The sequence below is a fragment of the Gracilinanus agilis genome, chromosome 2 (genome assembly GCF_016433145.1).
Source record: "Gracilinanus agilis isolate LMUSP501 chromosome 2, AgileGrace, whole genome shotgun sequence".
NCBI lineage: Eukaryota > Metazoa > Chordata > Mammalia > Didelphimorphia > Didelphidae > Gracilinanus > Gracilinanus agilis.
Window position 1 is genome coordinate 256,327,083 of NC_058131.1, and position 27,216 is coordinate 256,354,298.

At 33.3% G+C, this 27,216-nt stretch overlaps 1 protein-coding gene across 2 annotated transcripts in view; it reads left to right on the forward strand.

The window, feature by feature from the left end:
• GNAS (GNAS complex locus) overlaps nt 1-27,216 on the forward strand; it is a 186,681-nt gene that overhangs the window by 144,244 nt on the left and 15,221 nt on the right. For both annotated transcript variants that reach the window (XM_044663855.1, XM_044663853.1), the window contains one exon: nt 25,942-25,996. In XM_044663855.1, coding sequence (XP_044519790.1) covers nt 25,942-25,996 — 55 coding nt within the window. The remainder of the gene's footprint in view (nt 1-25,941; nt 25,997-27,216) is intronic.

Consider the following 27,216-nt stretch of genomic DNA (forward strand, 5'->3'; position numbering starts at 1 on the left):
GCTCCAAGTCAAATATTACTGACCTCACAGGGTTGCTCTGAGAAAAATTGCTTTGTAAACTTCAGAGTCTAATGAAAATATGAGCTATTGCAGACATTAAATGCTGGAGTTTGTAGGGAAAAGGGACAGTATAGAATGGGGAGCTCTCTAACTGCAGTTCAGATGGACTTGATAGGTTTCAAAATTCCCTCTGCTACACATTTACTATGTGCTGAAAGTCTATGTTTAGAGGAGTGGCCTTCCTGACTACTTCTAAACTGAGAAAAATTCTCTTATCAGCAATAACTACTTTAGAAAGTATCCCCCCCTAGAACATATTTTCATGCATGTTTTCTAACCGGACATGGATTAGATCACAATGTTGTCCTATCATGTTGCAATTAAAGCACATTACTTACATGTCCCATATTTTCTAGTTGTTAAGGACCTAGAGAATTAATCTTCATTGGTCTATACTCTGAAGCATTTTTCTTAGGATTAAGAAAAAATAACCCCTAACTGGAAATCAGTATATCCTGAAACAACAGCATAACACATTGTAAGCCTCCATTGGACTAAACTAGAGAAAAAATAATTACTGGATCCAAAGAACTCTAAATTGCTAATATCTAGTACTCTAAAATAAGCTCTGAAAAGAAAAGAAAATACTCTGGCTACCCTGTAGAAAGAGTTAAAAAATAAAATGTGCCCTTCACTACCACATGAAAAAAAATACATTTCAGATGTTACTAGGAAAGTAATGCATTATAGTGGAGAAGACAGAACCACATTAAATATGAAAAATGTTTACAATGTAAACACCCATATATTTCTTTTTCTTTTTAAACCCTTGTACTTTGGTGTATTGTCTCATAGGTGGAAGAGTGGTAAGGGTGGGCAATGGGGGTCAAGTGACTTGCCCAAGGTCACACAGCTGGGAAGTGGCTGAGGCCGGGTTTGAACCTAGGACCTCCTGTTTCTAGGCCTGACTCTCACTCCACTGAGCTACCCAGCTGCCCCCATATATTTCTTTAAAAAAAAAAAAAAAAAAAAAAAAACCTTTACCTTCCATTTTAGAATTACTAGGTAATGTGTCTGAGGCCAGATCTGAATCCAGGACTTCCTATCTCTGTGTCTACCTTTCTATCCACTGAGCCACCTACCTCCCTGTAAGGGCACATTTGAGAGATAAGAATGTCAGTCAGATGGGGTATTTAGGGGAAGGAAATAATAAAAGCTCACATTTGTATGGAGCTTTACTCTCAGACTGACCTCTTTTGAACAATCATTACTTCACTTGAAGACACTTTGTAATATTCTTGGATTTGATGCTGTCATCCTCAAACAGAAGCATTTAAAGGACCTCTTATATTTAGATCTTATACAGTCTGCATTCTGTGATAGTTTTCAGTAGCTTTACTGAGCACATATCCTTGTTTTATGCCTCCATTACCTTTAAGAGGTAACTAACCAGTTATCCCTGTGGTTGTATTCATTAAGAAATTTTTTTATGACCTTAATGTGAATGAAAGATTAGCTGTAAAAGAAGAGCTACAGAGGCCACATTTTGCTCTTACATTCTTTATGTTTTTGAGTCAGTCTACTATAGAGAATAGTTCCCGAAAGTCTGCCTGTTCCTCTTCTGTTTTTTCTATTAAGTATATCCTTAATATATGTATGGCTCATTCTTATAAAGATTAGAAAGTAGGATAAGCAACTGTGCATATGGATTTTTTCACTTCTATTACTTTTTATTTCATCCTTATTTAGTTACATTTTACCAAATGTTGTAAAAAAAATTAGCAATCAGCCTACATATTTGGTAACATGGTACAAATTTCAGCCCTAAACTAATAAAATTTCTAGAGGAAAAGGAAGGGTATGAATTAGACCCTGATTAACTTACTAGATGATAATATGAAGTAAACTGTGAGAAAATGTCTCTCCTGTTTATACCTAAAGAACAATGTGGTAGAATAAAAAGAACATTGAGTCAGGAGGTGGGCTCAAATTTTAGCTATATGAGTGGCAAAAATCACTTTCTCTCTCTTAATTCCTCTTATTATCTGTTAATGTGAAGTCAGTAATTCTTTGACTTTATCACAGAAGATCAATGTGAAGTAAGATTTGAAACTTTAAAATGCTAAATGAATAGAAGGAATTATTTTTGCATAATTAGTTGGGGGAGGCCTCAGGAACAGAATAGAGGTACAATATCTGTCAAAAAAAGAGAAAATTGTCAGCTGTGTGACCCCGGGCAAGTCACTTGACCCCCATTGCCCACCCTTACCACTCTTCCACCTAGGAGCCAATACACAGAAGTTATGGGTTTAAAAAAGAGAGAGAAAAAATTTGTGTAGGCTACAGAACATATTAGAACCATTTTAGGTAGAGAATGTATGAAAATATACAAGATAAAATAAATTATATTTAGGTACTATTCTCTCTCCTCCCCCTACTTCTCCAGACTTGTGTAGGGAAATCCTAGTGAGGAAATTCCCTCTTACCAAAGAAGATCAGTGATCTTACCATTTAAGAGAGCTGTCTAGGATCTTGAAAGTTGAAATGACTTGCCTAGGGTCACACAGAAGAGGAACTTGAACCTAGGTATTCTTAAAGCCTCCTTGTTTATATGCCATGCTGCCTCTCTAAATGTCATTTCATTATATACACATACAGTTTACATTTTAAGTAGTAAACATTGATAGGGATAATTTCCTCAGTAAGAGTTCTCTACACCAATGAAATGTGTCTAGACGCCCCCCCAAAAAAGGCAATTTTTCTATGTTTTTAAAGGCTAAAAGATGATCAAGTATGCATCTCAGCTAGATCATCTGATTCCCAAATACTTTGCCAAAGTTCCTAGTTTTCTCCAAAGTTTAAACTAAAAGCTGGAAGTGCTAATTATAGTAATTCAAAACAAATGGAAATCCTGGAATTGTTTGTATTTTGTATTCTGGATCATAGTCAGAAGTACAGGTACAAGATGAACAAACTTTAAGTATTCCACTTTCAAAGATATGGAACTCAGAATTTTAATCAGTAGTTATGATATAACTGATGTAATTGTCATTTTTTAATATTACGTTTGCTTCTAGACCAAGGAAGTCTTAAATATCTGATTCTTACCAAGATTTATTTCTAATGACATTGATATACTGTTCTTTCATTTTTTTATCTTGCTTTAGATTTGAAAGTTCCTTTAAGATAAGTATGCAGGTCAGTTTGGTTTTAGTACTTCATCTTCCCATATATAATAACCAGCTAGTAAATGAAACCTGTTTTGATTTCATTGTAGAATATTCACATCAGCTCTGGGATAGGGCCTTTTTTTTTTGAATAGGGAACTCCAAGATAAGAAAACTCCCTTTATAGGTGCAGTCCAGAACTTTTTCCATAACTTAGTCTTAGAAGATTGTCTAGAGCACTGCGGGGTTAAATTACTTGCATCAGTGTCTGTCAGTGGTAAGACTTAAACCTAGACCTGATTGCTCTGATACCAATTCTCTATAAAAGTCTCAGTGCTGATTTGTCATTTAGCAGTTTGCATTTTTTTTTTGCAATACTTTTTATTTCAGTTGGGAACCACTGATTTTTATTTGAAGTTGGGGATCTCATCATTCATCACTATATTTAAAGAATGGTGCTCTTTAAAACTTAAGATAAAATTAGGAATGCTATATATAAGAATATTATTTTTCATATCCATTGGATTCCTTACATTTGAGTTTTAGTAGCTAGCCTGTGAAAATCAACTTTAATATTTAAAAAACTCTACAAAATAGAGAAATTCTTTCTATTAAAATATTTGAGGGCTTAAATTATTTTTAAAAGTGTAGATCAAATATAGTAATAGTAATCAGTTACTTTGTGTTCTAGTTGTAATTTATTTATTTAACTTCCCTACCTCTGTTATATCCATGAAGAAATGAAATAATTTCATCAAAGAAGCAAAGTTCATCTAGTCTTGTAAAGCAATTTGTCTGTCAACTTATGGTATAAATGATGATGACTATTTTCTTGATTTTAGAAATTATGTTGTTGAAAATACTGATTATAGAATCACAATTTTAGAGAAGGAACCCCCGAGGTTATTGATTCCAACCTCTTCATTTTAGAGATGAAGAAACAGACCTAGAACAATCAAATGATTTAACCAGTATCATGTATGTAATAAGGGGATGCAGTCACCCTCCCCCCCAGAATCCTACTAAGTAAATATTTTGAAATCCAAATTACTTAAACCCTTCAGGAAAGCACTAACATACTACAAAGAACATCTTGAAGTAGAGGTGTTATTCATTAAATAACTGACCAAAATGGCATCATTAAATGTATTTCTAAGTGGCCATCATGGGAAATTTTTCATTCAATTTAGTTTGTTTCATAGTGATAATTTTAAATAGATAGATAGATAGATAGATAGATAGATAGATAGATAGATAGATAGATAGATAGAGTGAGCTTTAAGATATTTTCAAAGAGCCTTTCCTACCATCAACCCTGTGAGACGCATAGTATAGTTATCATCTCCAATTTTTCTGAATAAGAGAGAGAGGTAGAAAGAGGTTAAGTGGTCTGACCATAGTCACATTAGCAATTAGTGGCAGGACTGGCATTTTAATCAAGGTCTCCTGGCTCACATCCAGCATTCTCTCCACTATACCTCACTGCTAAAATTGTAAGACACATCAGAAAGTCAATATTAATATGAGCTATATGTTAGGTTTGGAGATACACAAATGGATATCTAGTTTCATTCATTTGGATGTTCTTTCTGATAATACATAGTGCAACCTGTCCTTCTCTACTGATCCTATATTACTTTTACCTATGTTTTTCCTATATTTTCTGTTTGCCAAGGAAGGTCTATCCAGCACAGTGGTCGGCAACCTTTTTGGCCGTGAGAGCCATGAACGCCACATTTTTTAAAATGTAATTTCGTGAGAGCCATAGAGTGCTCACAGTGCGTGCTCCTGTAACAGCGCCTGAAAAAAATTGACTTTATGGCTCCTGCAGAAAGAGCCATATCTGGCCCTCAAAAGAGCCAGATATGGCTCAAGAGCCATACGTTGCCGACCCCTGATCCAGCATATTAGAAGCTTTTCTAACTTTCCTCTGATCAGGATGCCAATGGGGCATTCAAACTGTCTATTTGTTATCCTCACATTCACCATGTAACCAGTTCATCTCCTCTTATCATATACTCCCCCAATGACATCTGTTACTCCTTTTTTGAAATTCTGTATTGGTTATATGTTGCATTCTGTTCATGCCCACCATGTATCTATCCATTATCCTCTGTACTATTTATTCATTTTCAGTTATTGATGGCAGCCCATGATACCAATCTCACTAAAGTGAAATGTATGTTATAACTGATATTCATTAAAACTCATATAAAGAAGACATTCTTTAAAGAAACAATAAATACCATAACAATAAAAAATAGTTTTAGTTTGGCACCTTTGTGGGGGAAAAAATTGGAAAGGTTAATCCTCATATTTAATATACTCTCTGCTTGTACACATTTTGTCCTAACTTTCTCTGGGGAAAAGTTACTTATTTATCTTTTAATTGCCTTATTTTTATTATAAATTCCTCTTTATTAATTATGCTACAAACTTTTTTCATGCACACCTGTGATTTCATTAGTGTAGGGAGCTCCAAGGAAGGAAACTCTCTACCCATGTAGATTTGCAACTCCTTTTCAGTTGATATACTTAGAAAATTACCTAATGATTATAATAATAATGAAGATGATAATAATGATAGGGAGCAGAAAATGGATTTGTACAAGGACTAGGAGCAAAAGCTATCATTAATGTAGAACTTTAAGGATTCAGAAAATTTTATGGATGTGTGTAAACGAGTATGTGGGTATGTGTGTAAAATCTCACGTAGGGAGAGTGACACTTGTGACAGCCAATATGTCAGAGACCAACCTAAACTCAAGTTTTCTGATTCCAAAGTATATCCACTCTGTAACACTTGTTTCTCAATCTTACTGTTAAATGTTATTTGTTTTACTAACTCCAAGTCCTAATTACAGGATCATAAATCTAGAGTTGGATGGATTTTAAAATCCATTTAATCTAAACCCCTCATTTTATTTATTGTTTCTCTAAAGATAATATTTAATCATACAGATCCCAAGGGGAAGTTAAGCCTACTTCAGTGGGTTAGAGAATTAGTTTTTTGAGTGAATATGAAGAGCAGTTGTCTAATCTATGCATGTAAAGTACTGTAAGCTCTCTCTTTTTTTTTTCTTATTAACTTAACATTTTTATTCTGAACTTTAACAATCCACCTCCAAAAAAGCGTTTCTATGCAAGATAGAACACAAAAAGAAGATTGTATTTGAAAACATTAATTTCTTCCATGCCACTTTTTTTAAAAAGTATATAATAGTTGTGTTGTTTCCAAAACTGTCCTATTTGTCTGTTTTCTTCTGAATTTTCTTCTTTTCTCCTCTGTGCACTTTTTAAAAATGTTTCAACAGACCTCTTTTTCTCTCTTTTTTTCCCCTTTTATTTGGCATTACTGTTATTACTCTCCTACCCATTCCCTCCAACAATTAAAAACAGAAGGAAGAGGGGGAAAAAAACCTTTGTAACTAAACAGCATAGTGAGGTTAAAAAAAAGTCCGTGATGTAGCTATTTCAAAAAAATGTAGAGGGCAGCTAGGTGGCTCAGTGGATTGAGAGCCAGGCCTATAGATGGGAGGTCCTAGGTTCAAATCTAGCCTCAGAAACTTCCTAGCTGTGTGACGCTGGACAAGTTACTTGATCCCCATTGCCTAGTCCTTACCACTCTTCTGCCTTGGAGCCAATATACAGTATTGACTCCAAGATGGAAGGTAAGGGTTTAAAAGAAATGTATGTGTTCCTCCTTTCAGTCAGGAGGTTGGTAATATGCTTCCATCATAGATCCTCCAGAGACATATTCATGGTTGCTTTGATCAGAGTTCTTAAGTCTTTCAGAGTTGTTTTTCTTTGCAGTGTTGTTGTCTTTGTATGGGCTATTCTCCTGATTCTACTTATTTTACTTTGTTCAGATACCTCAATTCCAAGGGGTATCTGAAAAAAAATCTCTTTCATCATTTCTTACAACACAGTATTTCGTTACATTCATACTCCATAATTGTTTTCAGCTCTTCACCACTAATGGGCACCTCCTTCATTTTATATTCTTTTCTTTTAATCTGCCTTTCAAGATCAAGAAGTTTATTTAGCTTGCAACTATTCCCTCCATAGTATTACCCTTCATCTTAATTCCCCCCTCCCCTTCTATCAGTCTCTACCAGTTTTTCTATTGGTTTGAGTCTATTTTTGCACTGTGTGTGTGTGTGTGTTTTCTGTCTTCCTTTGTCTATTAAGAATGAGATTCACCTGAGACCTACTCCTTCCCATCCCCATATTCCTTATTTTTATACTCTTCTTGTCATATATGCTAATTGTGAGTAGTAAATTAATTGTATCTCCATCCAATAAAACAGTAAAAGTTCTACATTTCTGCTATCTACATTAATATATTCCTTTTACCTTCCCTTTCCCCCTCTTGAACCCTTTATAACAGAATCAAGTCCCCCCTCCTAAGTCCCTCAATACATTTTAAAGACATCAAAGTTCTGAAGGGACTCTTGATTCTTCTCCATATTAGCATTTAATCATCATTATAGCCCTTTCCAGTTGTTCAAACAAACTAACTTTTCTAGATTTCTTTTGAATCTTGTGTTTGCCTGCCAAAGTTCCTTCTTAGCTCTGGTCCTTTTATCAGGAATGTCTAAAAGCTCTCCATATTATAGAAAACATCTTCCCCCTCAACATCCACCCCCGAACCATAATTATCTTAACAAAGGCAAATTATTCTTTTTTTTTTTTAACTTTACCTTCTGTGTTAGAATCAATACTGTGTATTGGTTCCAAAGCAGAAAAGTGGTTAGGGCTAAGCAATGGGAGTTAAGTGACTTGCCCAGGGTCATCCAGCTAGGACATGTCTGAAGCCAGATTTGCACCCAGGACACCCCCTCTCCTGTCTTAGAATTGTTACTGAGACAGAAGAGAAGGATTTTTTTTAAAAGATGATTAACAGATTCTTCCTATTTTTACTTTGTTCTCTGGTTCTACTAGATCTGGGGAGTTTTATTTGTGATTGCTTGCTTAAAATATAGAGTTCAGCCTTTTAAAAATCATGGTTTTTAGGGAGTTGACTAATTTGAAAACTCTCTCTCTTTTACCTCTTTTCCACTCCAGTTTTCCTTTCATATGAAATAAATTTTCTTCTATTTTTCAATCTTTTCATTTTGCCCTAATATTTCTTGCTATTAAATTAAGTCATTTTTTGATTTGTATTTGTTGTATTCTAATTTTTAGCAAGTCCATGACTTGGGTAAGGTCTACTGTTTTCTACTCTAAGCTATTTATTCTTCTTTCAAATCTTCCAGAGTTTTTATTTCATTTTTAATTTTGCCACTCCCCCCCATTCCTTCTAGGTATTCAATGTAGTCATTGTTGAAAATATATTTTTTCTTTTGTCTCTGCTCATTATTAGGAAATTGTTTTCACTGTCTAGGTTGGACTTTGGGTTATCTTTGGGTCTGTTACATAATTCTTTATAATGGTGAATGTTGTCTTTGGTTTACTCCTCTTTATAGCCTTAGGTCCTAGATTGGGGCTTTAATGCCTTGAAACACAAATACATCCTTCAGTGGATAGAGCGCTGGACCTAAAGTCAAGAAGACCTAAGTTGAAATTTGACCTCAGATACTTACTACCCTTTGTCGCTGTGGGCAAGTCACTTAACATTTGTCTACCTCAGTTTCCTCAAAAAATGGGAATCATAATAAGGTCTACCTCATAAGGTTATTGTGAGGATTAAATGAGAAAATATTCACTTAATAAATCCTTTTCCCCTTACCTTCTCTTCCCATCAATTAGACTGGATCTTTGTTTTTACCATCCAACATTGAAACCTGCTTTACTATAATTATTTGGATATATGGGGTTAAAAGCTTTCTTTGCCCTGAATTTTAAAAGTACCTTAATTTATTATCTACTTAGCAGTATAAATACCTCATAAGAATTCTACTTCCATAAATGGAATTTATATTTTACTTTATAATATTTGTATGTCTGTAGTTTTAAATATTCAAAACATGGTTGTTTTAAATTATACTAAATAAGTTATTGGACATGGTAACGCACACCTGTAATTCTTGCTGCTGGAGTGGCTGAGACTGCTGGTGTATTGCTTGTGCTCTGGAATTCTAAACTGTAGTAGGACTAAACCATCTGTGTATTCAGACTAAGTCCAATATTAATATACTGAGCCCTTTGAAGTAAGGAATTTTCATGCTACCTGAGGAGGAGTGAACCAGGCCAGGTCAGAAATGAGAAGGTCAAAAGTTTCCATGCCATTCAGCAGTGGATTCAGACCCACTTCAGTTCAACTTGTAGCTTGGGCAAAATAGGAGACTCAGTCTTTCCCTTCCCACCAAAAAAAGAAATTGTTCATTTCATGGAAAATATGAACTAATAATGTATATGAAAAGAATCTTTATAATTGGAGCCAAAAGATAGATTTGAGTGCTCTACTTATTAATTATTGTGCATGTCATTTTAAACTTTCTGATCTTAAGTTGCCCAGTTTGTAACACAGGAAAATAACTACTACCAGCCTCACAGAATGCATCAAATAACACAATGCATAGTAAAGCTCTTTGTAAACTTTAAAATGATACAAAAAATTAAGTTAATGTTAGTACACTTTACCTTTTAAGCTTGAATTTTTATACAGCATATTATTGGCTTAGTAGATAGAGAACTAGGCTTGAAGTTAGGAAGACCTATGTCTAAATCTTGTCCCTGACACATAAAAGCTCTACCAGGTTCTATGACCTGGCAAGTTACTTAACATTTCAGTATCCCAGTCAGCTCCTTAAAACTATGTGTTCTATGGGGCAGCTGGGTAGCTCAGTGGATTGAGAACCAGGCCTAGAGATGGGAGGTCCTAGGTTCAAATCTGGCCTCAGACACTTCCCAACTGTGTGACTCTGGGCAAGTCACTTGACTCCCATTGCCTAGCCCTTACCACTCTTCTGCCTTGGAACCAATTGGCACAGTATTGATTCCAAGACAGAAGATAAGGATTTAAAAAAACAAACCAAAAAAAAAAAAAACCTATATGTTCTAGAGAAGGTAAAAATTTGCTTTGGTAGAACGAGTTCTTTATAGGAAGCTCCCTCTACTGATGAAATCTCAGATTTGTGGGAAAAGAATTAATGTCAGAGCAAAGAAATAAATCATTAGCACATATAAAGTAATCAGAAATAATTTTAAAGTCCCTGAATGTTTTAGAGGACTAGAAGAACTGTATGCCAAGAAAACTTAATGAACACAATGAAATTATATCCTATTCGATTTATATATTATAATTTTCATGAAAATAGAATATGGAAAGGTAAATTTCAATAAATTAATTTTCTTATATACCATACTATTCTCATTTGGTTTCATTAGCTTATGATTTCATTGGTATAAAAAAACCCTTTATCCAGTCTTATTAGAAAGTTTTTCAGTTGCCTGGGTTTAGACTCAGAGAGGGACAGTGGATAGAGAACCAGGATTCAAATCTGGACTTGGACATTTCCTAGCCTGGGCCAGGCACTTGACCCCATTGCCTAATTCTTACCACTCTTCTGCCTTGGAACCAATACATAGTGTTGATTCAAAGATAGAAGGTAAAGGTTTTTAAAAACCAATTTATTCTCAGAGACTTGCCTGGGTTCAGAGGTAGTTAAATGATTTGCCCAGGTTTACACAGTCAGTATGTATCAGGAAGAATTTGAACCCAAAATTGAACCCAATTTTGAACCCAAATTCTTACTGACTCTGAGTCTACTCCTCTATATCCTCTACATACTATGCTATATTGCCTTCATTAAATATTTTAGCACGCATAACTCATATATTAACTAATTTTTTCAATGTTGAGATTGGATTCTTTATGACAAACAAGCCATACCTAAAATGTTTTCAAGTTAAGAAAATTTAGTTGTGTGTGTTTTTTCTTATTTATTAGCCTATACTACTTAACTCCATACTTTTTCTGATATTTTTTCATGGTACTATGGAATATCACAAGAAGTAATATCACCCAGTCTTTAAATAACTCAGAAGAAATCTCTAGTCCAATTTGCTGTTTTAAAGAGTATCAGTTGGCATTCTCAGATTAAGCATCATTTTGAAAAATAATAAATGAAACATGAATCCTTTAATATTTGAGTATTATACTGTTGTCTTATCCTTTAGTTAGAACAGTATCATATATTATGAAGCTAGAGATCATCTTCTCCAATTAATGCTTCCCAATGTGATCATTCCTTTAATCTGTATACACTTTTAAGGCATATCAGAGGATGAATCAATTGAGGTAAATTTTCTTTTTCTTAATACAATTTACCATACAAATAAGCATTGTTTTGCCCTCATTGTTATGTTTGAAAGCATAGTACTTGTAGGCATTGTGAAGTTTATAGCATTTTATTCCTATTTCATTATGTGAGATTACATTGTATTATCTGTACATATCTTGTATGTAATTACTTGTTTGCTTGCATGTTGTCTCCCCCATTAGAATGTGGAGAACGCGTATTTGTTTTTCTTTGTATCTCAAGCACTTAGTACAGCACCTGGCACAGAATGTGTTTAATAAATACTTGTTAATTGAGTGGCTGAAATAAAAGCTTTTGAAGATATGCTAAAGTTCATTATGTTTAATTACCCAATCATATTCAGTGTAGTCATATTAATTTTACAAAAGAACTAATAATTTGCTATCCCCATATATGATAGGTGTATATGATATATTTTTTTAAAAATACCACACATTTTATTTTTCATCAACTGTCTTGATATTCTTGACCTGTAAAGATTTTAAATTGAATACTACTTTATTCATCATAAGTTAATTCATTTGATTACAGGCATATAATTAGTGATGTTGAAAATAAACCTAAGTAAACTCCCTGATTTCCACTCTAAAAAAGGAGGTGTATTTTAGTTCAGTTCCACAATCATTTATTAAGCCCTTGCATTGGATGAGTCACTGTGGTAGGCATTAGAAGTATACAAGGAGAGACCAAATAGATTCTGATGCTCTCTAGGAATTTATAATCTAAAGAGGTGGAAAGAGAGAGAAGGCCCCAATAACGAAGGATAATTTTTTTACTTTATTTGTCAGCTTGTAATTTAAGAGCTATAACCTCATCAGTCTAATAAAATGTAAAATCATAAAGACAATTACCTTTTAAGATATAGCTTTTCTTCTCTTTGCATATTTTTTACTGATCTTCTTTTGCAACTCTCAGGAGAATCCAGCTGAATACTGTTTGCCATTTTTTATGTAACCCTAAGCCTTACTTTGTTATAAGATAAAATTTTGACAGATATCCCCCTTTTTGAAGTCTTGATATTAATTGCCTTTTGGTTAAATTCAAGTATCTACACATGTGTATTTGAAAATTTATTTGAAATATGTGCAATTACCCTGAAGAATGGGTTTCTGTCATATAATGCCTGAGTTCACAGATGTTTAAAATATCTCATTATACTTTGATAAATTATATGTACAAAATATATTTATGTATGTATATAAATTATAGTTAAGGGAAATGCCTTAGCACTGAATAATTCAAGGTGATACTTATTAGTACATATAAAATGAAAATATGACCACAAAAATAAAACATTCTTAGTGCCAGAAAACAAAAGTAAGCCTATGATTAAGTCAAGGTAGGCTAAATATACCCTAGTTATGACAAGCAGGGTTTTTTAATCTATTGAGACCTTTCAGATACTAATCATAATTTCAGATATTTGGAGGGGGGTGTTAGTTGTAGAGGCAAGAAAATATTAATTACTTGCAATGTTCAAAATGATAAATTCATTTTCCTAACTTTATAAAATCTCCCATTAGACCAAAGAAAAACAAATACATATAAATGTAAATTAAGGAATTTAAATGTCAATATGATAAGGCCTGCAGGCATTCTATAGCCTGATGGAATACTGTTTTTGTTTAAAGTCTTATCTTAGAGGCTGTGGGTCTTAGGCAATAATTAACCATTTCAAAATCATTTCCATATTTGTACTTGGTCATGTTTACAATCCTCTTTGGACCTTAACCAGTCACTTTATTTTGGTATGCTTTCACTTCCCATAATTATACAATCTATTGAATAACTTCAAATCTCCTATCCTTTCAAATGTTCTCTTATTTCATTTGGGAAAGAATTACAAAATCAGAAGGAAGGATCATATGATTTTGGTTTAAACTGCATTTTAAATCATGAAGGAATTTCCACTAAGTTTGCTTAGAAAATCTATAGTGGAGGAAATTTGATATCAGATAGCCTGTAATAGGGCTGACTTTAGTGATCTGAATGTTTCCAGTTATTAATGCATATTGTCAATAAAAGTATTAAGGAATCATGTTTTTGTCAAGAAAAAATCTGCTATTGAATAATATTGATAAATGTAGTGAATAGCATTTTTGACATAACTGCCTTACCTACAGAGATAATTGTGGTAGTAATTGAATGAGCCAATCAAAGGCATAGTCTAAGAATAGACCATTTTCTCACCCGCTAAAGTGAAAGAAAAGTATTGTTTAAAAGTAGTCCAGTGATGGAGGAAGGGAAGCCAGGTTATGTAATGGTTTAATAAGAGTTTCATTTTACATATGAAAATGAATTCAGATATGGCTTGAATCATGTGAGATTAATTTTTAGTCATCATCCTCAGATGGTTTTTCAATAAGACTTTTGATAGGATTCATTAAATAAGTCAGTTTACTCTTGAGATAAGATCTTTTCTTGCCGAAGCATGCAACTCAGTTTTAAAGCACATTAGCAATCCAGCTTTCAGGATATTGGTATAATGTCCTGAACCATTTCTGCTTCTAAAGCTACTAAAATTATATTTTTATGAAGTTGTGATTCTACCACTTGAAAAAAAGCAGCAGTTTTGTATTATTTCAGTAACATTTTAAAAATGTTAACATTTGCATAGTTTGTGAAAAGTGACCCCAAAATCCCCTACCAAAACCCTTAGGGGCATTTTTGTTAATAATGTAGCTTTCAAAATGTTTCCTTAGTCGTTTTATTAAATCAGCCCTTCATTAAAATACAACCATCTTGTTTCTGTGTAATTTTGTTTCTCTTTGTATTAGAGTAGGGATACATTATACCTTTCCTATTTCTAAATCTGCCTGTGCCTATTTTTATTTGTCAAGCTGAGGTTTGACTGGCCGGATTCCAGATGTCTCTCTCACAAGATTTGGTGCTGATGATCTATTTATAGAACTGTGGTTTCATTGTCATGACAACCATGCTAGAGGCCAAGGCGGCTGGGAGCTATTTCTGGACTGGTGCTGTAATGTAAAACTGATTGGGCAAGTTAGTATATCCTCTAAACCAGACTAACTTTAGACCAGTAAAAGGAAGGAGAAAAAAATTTATAGAACTCTTTCAATAGATATTTCTCTCTCCTCATGATATTTTTGTTGTTGTTGTTGTTTTGGAACACTCCATTTTTTAAAAAAGGCATTTATTTCACATTTAAGTGTTCCATAATTCATAAGTGGATTGTTATTACAATCTTTTAAATATTATGTTATCAAATGTGGGATTAGATAAGCAACTTTTATAAGCAGGATGTTTTTTGAGAAAAATTTGATTCTTATTATGAATGATGGGGAAAATATTTCATATATTTTCCTTTATGATCTGTAATTTTAATATTTGAGGCACTTAGGTGTCTTGTTATCCCTTCCAAATAAGGAATTGCAACCTTGTGGTAAAAAGTTGATTCCACATCTGTAAAATCATATTTTTAATGCTTTCATATTATTTGATTTAAAAATTGCCCATTTGTGCCCCTCTGTCTCCAAGTGGTAAGACTGTTCTAAGGTTATTCTCTAATTGAAATGAAATGTAGTCTTATGAAGGCCATTTTACACTATAACTTTTTTTATTCATTTGCATTCTTGTCTGAATAATGACTTGTGTATTTTTAGCTTAATGGACAAGCAGGGTCCATTTAAAAAGCAAAAACACTTCTTAATAAGGGGCTCTTTTACTGTAAGATAAAATAATCTTTGGTTTCTTTTTGCATTATTGTTTGAACCATAGTAATCGGAACACTGCTAGATATCCATTACAAACTTCTGTTAGAAATTTTGACTTTATTGTGTAACTTTAGTTCCAAAATACATCTTAAAATCTGTTTCAAAATGATTACTTTAAGATAGCCTAGGCAGTTGAATTTTCAGGTGCATTTTTTTGATAATTATGATCTCAGAATAGTATTGTTCTTTTTTTGTTGGATAGCTTTATTTTGTTTCCAGCGCAAACACCTTCTCTGATTTTTAAAAAATTAACTTTCATTTCTGGTGTACTTAGCATATATAATCTTTTGCTGCTTTCTTTTAAAACCTTATTTTAGCAAACTTTAAAATGTTACAAAATAAAAGTGAAAGCAAAACTTAAATTTAAGTGTTCCCTTTGAGAAGCTTTTAAACCTTGAAGCAAATATTCATACCATTTTTGCCATGTCATATATAGTAATATATACTCCTTGGAAAAAGAAGTAAACATGATTATGTTACTTCACAAATAACTTGTGTAAATTGTATGTATCACAAGGTAAAGGAGATTCCTTTTTAAAGGAAGTTATAGTAAATTCACAATATAAACATTCACTATAGTTTTTTATCAACATTCTGATTTTTTTTTTTGGTAACTTTTAAAAATTTGCTTTTCTTTAAAGGTAGGTATATTTCTGTTATTGGACTGAAGATCATAATAGTAATTCATATTTATATAGCATCTTAGGGGACATAAAGCATCAAATGACCCTATGAGATTGGTGATGGATTTCAACCTAATTTTGTTTACTTTATTTTAGCATTGCATTTTGTTTTCCTCCTATAATTGCCATAATGTCCTATGTACCCATTATTTATCAAAACAAGTTAAGAATCCCTTTCTACTTTGAAGATTAAAACTTGAGTAGAATGAGTGAGGAAAGTGGGGGTGCCTAAATGTTATCTGTGATAGTAAGTGGTACTATCTATTCAGATAGCAGTGCTATCCTATGCCCTTAGATTGGGAAGTATTTAAATCACTAAGAAACTGAGATTTTATCAGTCATAATCAGAGTAGTTAGACATCTAGAACACTAATTCTTTTCCTTTTTAAAGAATGAAAGGCACAGTATGCATATGATCTGTCAACATTTATAGGCAAAATTACATTATGAAAATAATAAATAAATTGAAATAATAGGATATTTTCATATAGAAAATTGAGGATTTAGGACTCTAGTTTACTTTATTCAGTTTGGTCTCAGACAAATGTGTTTGGAAAATGTTTATATTTTCCTTCAAGTGAAAATTATTTTCTCAAAAATTTGTAAACACTAACCATTATATAATGTTTATATTCAGCTATAAAAGCAAGAAAAATCAGGACCTTTTATGGGCATTTGATGTTCCCTTGGGATAAAAAATAATTTGGCACTGCTCTTAAATTAAGAAATATTAAAATAATTGAAGTATTTTCAGTTGAATTTGTAAAGGTTTAATATTTTAACTAGCAATTATATTAAGAGTAATTTTTCACTCTTCTTGACTAAAATGGGGATCATTTGAAGATCCTTTTAAGCACTAGGCTAAAAACTGTCTTTTCTATTATAAGCTATAAAAGCAACTTCTCTCTCCAAATTGGTCTTTATTTGCCTATAAACAAAATAAAATTGTTATTTTATTTTACCTAGGATAACAACTATAGTTAATTGATAAATGTGTCTATACACACACACACACACACACACACACACACACACACACTTCAAATTAATATATTGAGGGTTATTTTGAGGGCTAATTATTTTGTAAATTCTATTTTAACACTGATCAGTGAGATTATTGAAGTGACTGACTTAGGAATTTTGTAGGCATATGTTTGTTGTGTTTTAAATCCTATTTCATTTTGTCCTTTCATATGAAATAATTGTTTAAAAGAATAAAATTTTCACTAGAAGTATATTGTCTACTTATAGGAACGAAAATGCTCTTTTAGATTCCTTTCCCACCTCATTTGTAAATTGTCTTATTTAATAGCAAAAACTAAAATAATAATAAACTAAAATAGTGTTATAGGCTTGTGCTTTTCGTCAAGACATCTGAGAAAAAGAACCTAACTTTTCTACTTTTTTTCAAAAGACTATAATTTCAGAAAGTGGTTTCTTTGGTTTTGGTTATGTTTCTTTTCTTCAGAATCTTCTCTTACCTTCCCTTATGAATCATCTTTTTTTCTTTACTTTCTTTTTCTCACTTTTTCCTTAAAAATAGACATGGCCTGGGGGGCAGCTGGGTAGCTCAGTGGATTGAGAGCCAGGCCTAGAGACAGGAAGCCCTAGGTTCAAATCTGGCCTCAGACACTTCCCAATTGTGTGACTCTGGGCAAGTCACTTGACCCCCATTGCCTTACCCTTACCACTCTTCTGCCTTGTAGCCAATACACAGTATTGACTCCAAGACGGAAGGTAAGGGGTTTAAAAAAAAATAAAAAAAATAAAAATAAAAAAAATAGACATGGCCTGATTTGCTTTATGATCACATATGTTCCTTTAATGCATCATTGATTGAATACAGGTTTGTTTTTCCAAATGTTCGGACATATACTATCATCCTAAAAAAGATTAATCAACCTTTTAAGTATTAAACAACAGTGCCATTGATGAGGGAATGAAAATGCCATCAATTTACTCTCTGGAAATTAATTTTTTAACCTTTTATTAAAAAATTTATATCAGGGCTGCTTCATTTCATGGACCTAATTTGGAATGAAGAGAAAATTTATGTTTGCTTTGTTTTCCATTAAATATGCAAGAGAGTGCAAGAAAGGAGCCTTTCTACTAAAGTTTTTTGTTTACTAAATGAAATTCTTAAAAAGTGGAAGGAAATGAAAATGATTCCTACAGGTGAATTAAGCAACCCACATTTTGCTGGTTCGAGTTTTCATCAGTCTCTTGAAAAATAAATCTTTCTTTGTGTTATTTATCCCTCAAATTAGCACAAGTTAATTTTTTTTAAACACCCACTAAAGTAGTAAATGGTTTAAATTGTGAAATTTTTTAAATGTCATTTGTTACTTTGGAGTACATACAGTAATACAAGGTAATTGCTAACATTTTCAAATTATAGCTTTACCTCAACTTGCTTTAATAATAGATATTTGATTTGTTACTATTTTATAACATTTGCATATATGTTATTATCAGGAAACATATGCAATAGGCATACATGTGTTCTTTAAAACTACTTTGTTCTCCTAATTAGATTTAATATTCTACATTAACCACAGTTGTCCCTTACAATCTCCCCCTTTAAAAATTTATCATTAATTTTTATTTTGTTAACTTTCTTAACAAATCCATTCTTTATAATGCTAAGCTAAATTTCTGTCCAAATCAGATTGAATTATTTCATACTGGATGAGTTTGCCATGTAAGATAATTAAAACCTATTTAAATTAATCAGGTTTTCTAGCATAAAGAATTTTAATATGTTCCAAAGGATAATCAACCATAGGAGGCAACAATGGTAACATTGCTTTAATCTAGAATAAGTTTCATGTTTTAAATTTTTTTCAGTCATACACATGACCCTATTTATTCTCATTAACCATGCCTATGATGTAAGGAGAGATAGAGGCTATCTCTGTTGTACTGAGGAGGAAAAGGAGGCATCCAGAAGTCAAACAATTTGCCCAAAGTCACAGAAAGTGGCAGAACTGGGAGCTAAATCTGTGACTTCTAAGCTAAACTATATCACAAAATATCATTTCACAATTATAGTATATTAACACTTTTTAAAGTTAAAAAGTACTTGCTTTTTTTTTTTTTAAACCCTTGTACTTTCGGTGTATTGTCTCATAGGTGGAAGAGTGGTAAGGGTAGGCAATGGGGGTCAAGTGACTTGCCCAGGGTCACACAGCTGGGAAGTGGCTGAGGCTGGGTTTGAACCTAGGACCTCCTGTCTCTAGGCCTGACTCTCACTCCACTGAGCTACCCAGCTGCCCCCAAAAGTACTTGCTTTTTAAAAAAAAATGTCTCTGTAAAAAAAGTAGTGCTGGAATTATTTATTTCCATTTCACAGATGAGGAAGCTAAAAGCTGGGTAAAGTGATTTGTTCAAATTGATACAACTATTAATGGATCCAGGAACTTTCCCCACTATATTATGCTGCTTAAAAGAATTAAGCATTCTGCCAAAGGAGTCCATCACACACACAGAAAAAATATAGGATCTTCGACTCTGAAACAGTTATTGTTTTTCAATTCTAAGTTTTTTTTAAGTTTCTAGAAGTTCATAGTTATTACTCTGAAGCTCCTATATATGCTATATGTGTACATATGTGTATTTAAAACAATATCCTAAATTGTTTGAATTTTGAGCAAATAGAACTGTGTTGGCGGCAGCTGAGTGGCTCAGTGGATTGAGAACCAGGCCTAGAGACTGAAGGTCCTAGGTTCAAGTCCGGCCTCGGACACTTCCAGCTGTGTGACCTTGGGCAAGTCACTTGACCCCTATGGCCCACCCTTACCACTCCTGGGCTAAGGACTGTCCCTAGCCTGGATGGAAAAAGAGGAGGGTTGGGCGTGGGGCTAGCAACCCCACCCTGTAAAAACTACATCTGCTAAAGAAACTGCAACCTAAAGTAGGGGCAGCTGGGCTAGCTCAGTGGATTGAGAGCCAGGTCTAGAGACGAAAGGTCCTAGGTTCAAACCTGGGCTCAGACACTTCCCAGCTGGGTGACCCTGAGCGACCCATTGCCTACTGGTTGTGGCCCTATGCTCCTAGAATGGAGTCCCAGGATATTAAAAAAAAAAAACTGTGTTATTACATTGCAAAACAGAATCAGTAAGTATAAATAAAAATTGTTAGCCAAACTTAGCTTATAAGATTAGATGATAAATTTTTTCCTGTACTAAAATGAAGAAGACAAAGTTAATTTGGACAACCTTTGTCCTTTATATTTAATTGAAAATTACCTAAATACTGTTATTTTACAGCATATTCATGTAAACTAAGATGAGCAGTATAGCATTTTGAAAACAGAAGACATGGTTCTCTATAAAAAAATGATTAATTTCTAAAGGGACAAGTATATAATTAGTTGAAGCACTATGTTTTTCAAACAAATGTCCAGGGTTCATTCAAACACAGATAGGAAATTGATCTTTATTCATTAGTGAAAGATTTAGTTTTGTCAATGTATTGCTTCGGTTACCAGGCAAGGGAATAAATTAATCCAAAGGAATTTATCTTCTCTGTTAGAAAGGGAAAAAAAAAACCAAACACCTCAAGAATACATGCTATACTGGTCCTTAAATGAGAAACCACAACATAAAAAGAAAAACTAGGGAAAATAGGAAAGGTACAAGTATGACAAAAAAAGATACAATAATCCTAATGAATGGTCTGTATGTGAGTCAACAATATGGTATTGTTCTGGAAAAAATGAATATGACAATTATATGGCAATGGCAATATTCATAAAGTCAGATTCAATCTTATGTTACCCTTAGCATTGATCAGATCCTTCCAAGAATATTATGCTATGAATCCAAAGCAAGTGGATTTGAGATGAAAAATAGCAAATTGATTAAAAGAGAATATAAAGTAAAAATTTTTATTGATTCCTGTTTTTATGAAAATCAATGTTCCAGAGAAGAGACAAGGACCTAAGAAGTCTTCTGCAGGTCCTTTCTTTTGAAGTAACCACTTTTACCTTTAGTAAAATCACATTGGAAAGCAGTCATGCAGATAACAAGGTAATAGAACATACAACCGCATTTTAAAATGAAAAATGTACCTCAGAAATTTAATTTAATAAGTGGGAAATTTCTTGCAAATATATTTTTTACATATTTTTAGAATTGGAACATTAAGGAAAAATAGGAGAATAAGAGCTCAGGGTTTTAAAAGCCAGTCACTTCCTTTTCTCAAAATAACCAAGTGATAAAACTTGATTTCTCTGATAATTGCTATTACATTATGGATATGAACTTTCAGATATGCAGAGAGACCCTATGTTGGAAGATAGTGAAAACATTTAATGCATATAGACTTAATTTATCTGACTGGCTTTTGCCATTGGAATATTTCAGTACAGTACTGTTCCTCCTGCAGTGTGTATCGTTGCTGTTTTTCAAGGAAATCATGGACCTAAAAATAGCCTGTATAAACACTAAGAGTACTTTCAGTTTGAGGTTTTAGAAATCTCTTGTTAGTTTGTACTTCTCAGAGTTTCCAAAGCCCACTGAGTTTATTATTAAGATGAAATTAATGTTTGTGTAAACATACTATAAAATATTACAGATAAATTAATCATTTTAGTTTTCTTTGTCTAGGACATCTGCAAGTTAATATATGACCAACATAGACCATAATATAATCAATATTTTTATAGCACTTCTTTAAGATTTGCAAAGCACTTTATATATGGTATCTCATTTGATTATTGCCACAACCCTCTGAGGTAGATGCTGTTATTATCCCTGGTTCATGGCTGAGGAAACTGTCCAGGATCATATAGCTAATAAGGATCTGAAACAGGATTTGAATTCAGACATCTAACTAGTTTTAGGTGGCAGAGCAACCTCTGATGTTAGCTTTGTGTTTTCCAAACTCACCAGGTCACCTGGGCACTCCCATTTTGGAATATTGATTTGCCTAAGATAAGAAAAGAATAAACATAAAAGAAATAGGTAGCCATGTACACAGACATACAGAGTGGCTAGGTGGGAGACAGGAAAGTTACCCTTTACCTTCAACTTCTTCACAGCACAAGTCTTGAGACTTGTGATTAGAATATTGGATCTGGAGTCAGGAAGACCCGAGTTCCAATTTGAACTCGGACATTTATTCATAGTGTGAACCTGGACAAGTCATTTAACCTCTGTCCCCCTCAGTTTCTTCATCTATATAGTAAGGATAATAATAGCACCTATGACTCAAGATTATCGTGGAGGTAAAATGAAATATTTGTACTTTGCCAAGTATAAAGAAATATATGAATGCCAGCTTGTGCTACTGTTACTGCTGCTACTGCTGCTACAGTTATTATTACTGTTGTGATCATCTTCCATATAAGACATAGAAGAATAAAAGGATAGCTTCTCCTTTTCTCATATGCCTTCTTTTAGCCCTTGTATCATTTTCCTTGTTACTGGATGGATATACTGTCTCCTACTAGTATAGCTTCTCCTTTATAGCATGGCCAGTTGGGAAGGAGGGAAGGAGAGGAGTGGGGAAAGGAAACACCTTCACACAGCACTACACAGAGAGGTGGTCATACCTTTAATCTTGTCATCACATAAAATGTGTCACTTTCATGTTCATGAAATCTAAAATTCACTTATTCGATTACAGTCTGGTCATCCCACTTCTCTCTTTGCCTTGCAAGCTCAACGCTGTTCAATTTTTCTTTGCTATAACCTCCAATCTCTTCACCCTAGTTTTTTCTCCCAGGCCATTACTCATAAGTAGCTATACTCTCCTCCATTCCCCATCTTAACCCCTTGGGGAAGCAATTCAGTTCTACATTGTCCTTTTCTCTCAAGTCTCTTGCTGCCTTTTCACCAGTCTTGTCTTACTGAGATGATTCCCATCATCTGCTTTTTTCACTTATACTCAGGTGCTCTTGAATGAAGCTAGAGAAAATTTGGAAACTGTCCTGACTCGGTCAAAATCAAATTTATGTCACTCTCATCCAGGCCCTCACTGGAGCAAGGCAGTCCATTTATACCTTCTAATTGATTCAGTATCTCACTTATCACATCAGCTTTTCCAAAATGTTCAATCCCTCCTCAAACCTCCCATGGTTCCCTTTCATGCCATATTTTTAACTGAAAACTTTGTCTCATATTTCACTAAAAATAATTCCACCAAGAGCTCCCACTTTTCCACTCCTCATTTCGTATCATTTAGATGCCACTATCTCCTCCACCCTAGTCTCATGAAGAAGTGATTGTTCTCTTTGCCAAGGCAAACCATTCTACATTTATAAGTCATCTCAGTTTGTTCAGTTTTCTATAACATATGGCCCCCTTTGTTTTCCCCATTCTCATTTATTTTTGGTCTCTTTGTATATACCGGCTGCTTTCTTCCTGTATACAAACATGCCCAGGTCTCACCATCAAAAAAAATGCGTATCTTCTGTTAATCCTTCAATTCCCACTATAATCCTTTATTTTTCCTTCCCTTTTAGAGCTAAAATTATTGAGATATCTGTCTATAACAGATGTTTCTACTCCTGTTTTTCTCAGTCTCTTCCTAAGTACCTGTAGTCTGGCTACAGTATCAATCAATTGAAGCTGTTCTTTCTAAAGTAAGGATCCCTTATTTGCCTAATAAGGTCTTTTCATTCTTCTTGACCTCTGAAATCTTTGACACTATTAATCAGCCTCTCATTCTTGATCATCTTCTCTCTCAATTTTCTCGACATTATTCCATCCTGGTTCTTCTCCTGCCTGACAGCTCCATCTCATTCTCTTTTGTTTCATCTAGGTCATGCCTATTAATGCTGAATGTCCCCCAAAACCCTGTCTTGGGCCCTCTTTTCTTTCCCATCTGTTCTACTATTTAGCTTATTGATCTGATCAACTTTTATCTATCCATCAGTCTGTTAACTTCTATTAAGTGTTTACTATGCAGGGCACTGCACCAAGAAGTAGGAATACAAAAAGAGGCAAACAATATCCCTTGCCTTCAAAGAGCTTATAGTCTAATGGGGGGGGGGGAGAGATAATGACAAGCAAATGTGTACAAACAAGCTATATACTGGACAAATAGGAAATGATTAACAGAGAGTAAGTACTAGAATTGAGAGTGATTGGGAAAAGCTTCCTATAGAAGATGGAATTTTTTTCTGGAACTAAAGAAAGTCAGGGAAATCAGCAGAAAAGAGGAGGAAGAACATTCTAGTCATGGAGAAATAGCCAGAGAACATCTCCAGAGCTAAGAGGGACTGTCCTGTTTGTGGAACAGCCAGGAATCTAGTATCACCAAATTGATAAATATGTAGCAAGGAGTTAAGAAAACAGTAGAAAATTGATAGGGGATGGGTAAGTTTCATAGGGCTTTAATGCTAAACAGAAGTTTTTGTCTTTAAACCTTGAGGTAATAGGAAGCCAATGTAGTTTACTGAGTAGTTGATGATGATATGTTTAGACCTGCATGTTAAGAAAATTACTGAATGGAGGATGGATTAGAGTGGAGAGAAACTTGAGACAGACAGACCCTTCAGCAGACTATTGCCATAAACCAACCATGAGATGATGAGAGTCTGGACCAGAGTGGTGGCAGTGTAGAAGAGAGAATGGAACATGTTTGAGAGATGATGTAAAGGTGAAATTGACCTGCCTTGGCAATAAATTCTATATGTGGGCTGAGAGATTAGTGAGGAGTACAGGATGACTAGATTGTGAGAAGGTGGTAGTATTGCTCTCAACAATAAAAGGGAAGTAAGAAGGGGTTAAATTTAGAAGAAAAAGATAATGAGTTCTGTTTTGGACATTGACTTTTCACTTTGAGATGTGTGAAAGACAGTTGGAGATGAAAGATTGGAAGTTAACATAGTTTACAGCGGGATAGACAGATTTGAGAATCAATAACATAGATATGGAAATTAAAATCACCAAATGATTTAGTATAGAGAGAAAAGAGAAGAGGACAGAGATCCCTGTGGGGCACCTACATTTAAGGGTAATCAGCTTCCCTATATTGATGATTCTCAGATTTCAGATCATCTAGCCCAGTGATGATTGATATAAAAGACTTTTTACATTACAATTTTTCAAGTATTTTAGCTAAAAGAGGAAAGTAGTAATCAAAGTCTAGGCATTGTTTTTTAGTGTCAAAGCAAATTGTTAGCTCCTATGTGAAACCTTTTGATTAGAACCTATACAAATCTTTCATTCTCTAATTCTTTCCATTGTTGTCCATATTTTCTCCATAACTTACATATTGTTGTTTTAAAATTATCTATTACATATGATTTAACACTTTATGTTGATATATAATTCTCATACACAAAGCTATATTATTCACTGGTTAGTTAATATACCTTAGAACTGTCTCCTGAAGTAGGTGATAAGTATCTTTATGGATATAAACCATGGCTTATATTTCTTTCATACTTACTCATATTAAGTACATAGGACAAATTAAGTAAGTTCAAATTATTGATTTAACATATAGATTGAAACTTAGGGATATCTCCATAGAGAGATCATTTAAAAACTCACATTTCAATGTTTTTTTCTTGGAAATGTTACTATAACAGACAAAAATTATGGAAAATTGTGCTTTTGGCCCTCTGCTGGACAGTAATGGCAAATTCAGCTTGGTTTCCTTAAATCCCATTCAGATGTACAACAGAATCCTCACCAAAAAAAAACCAACAAACCTAACAACAAAAAACACTGCACTTTACCATATAATGGTTATAGACCTATAATGCTCTGAAGTTTCATGGTGTAGTCTGTAGCAATATTTTTAGTTCATAAAATATATGTAGATTTCAGAGTTCTATCTTCCTTTGTGGGTTGGGTTTGTTTTGTTTTTTTGTTTTGTTTTTTTGTTTTTTTGGAATATAAGTTTTAGTCTCTATCCATAGATTGCTAGATGAATTTCTAGAGTTCCTAATTTCAAATGATTTTATTTAATGTCTTAAAAGCATTTGATGAGTTATAAAATTAATCAAAGAAAATTCCCATTGACATAGTATAATATAAATATGTATGATAATCATTCTGATAAAAGGCATATTTTTATAATGGCTTGCAGTCGACAGACATATAATATTTAAATAATTTTATTTTTCTTTCAGCTTTCTAGACAAGATTGATGTAGTCAAACAAAATGAATATACACCATCTGACCAAGTGAGTGAAATTCTTCTTAAAAGTAGGATGCTTTAAAAAAATGAAAAAAGTGTTTGAAGTTGATAATTATGTTCATAAATTTCATTTCTCTTAAGTGGAAATATACACTATTATAAAAAATTATGATGAGGGTGATCATAATGTAGAAATATGAGTATCTGACAAGAATAAGAACTGTTTTCACTTTTGCCTTTGTATCTATAGGGTCCAGTAGTAAGCTATTGTCTAATTTTTGTTGTATTGATAATGATTTAATGAAATATAATAGGTGTCAAATTTTTTTGTTACTTGATCTTAAGTCATTTAAGAAACATTGGTAGATATCATGGACTTTGTAGAAATTGGTTTTTGGTCAATTCTGTCAGCCTTTGATGAACTAATATGCAATATTGCCTTAGTTACATTTTATTCAAGTAAATTATTTACTTGGAGGGATAGTGACAAGAGAATAGCCTGTCTCTGGTATACATATAAACATATAGTTAATTCATTAGCTAAAATGAAAAAAACATTTTTAAAAAATATTGGCATTTTATTGTATTTTTAGGCATAGGAAAATCATTCTCTAAGATTTTCTACTCCTTTCTAAAACTAATTTTCTGAAATTAACCTTTTTAGGCTGTGTTGAAACAGTGTTTATTGAACACACACTATAGTTTCTCAACAAATATGTGATTGATTCATTAAGCATTTGGGAAATAGAAGACACTATAATACAAGTTGGTCTTCCCCCAGGAATACCTTGGTCCCAAATAGCTCAATACTAAGTAACAAATTGTACCATAGTACAATGGAAAGGGTGCTGTTTCATGGCTCTAATTTGCTGTGGTCAGAGGACTTTAAGGCCTTATTTTCTACATCTGCAAAATTAGAGAGTTTGGCTAAGTGATGTTAGAGATCCATTTTAGCCCTGACATTCTGTGAGTTTATAAATTGTATGAGACCATGAGCAAGTCTTTGCAGCTATCAGGCTCCCTTCCTTTCTTCTTTCATTTCTTTATGCCTACTTTCTCTCCCTCCCTCCCTTCCATATAACCTAAAAAACTCACTATAAGGGTCAAATCAGAGAATTTAATTGAAAACTTTTTGTAAACTGCAAAACTCTATACAAATATTAGAAGGTTTATTAAGTATAATTTTTGTTTACTTGTTCTAGATAATATGAAACAATTTTTATCCCCTTGAGATAATAAGATATATATTATTTATTAATTTTAAAT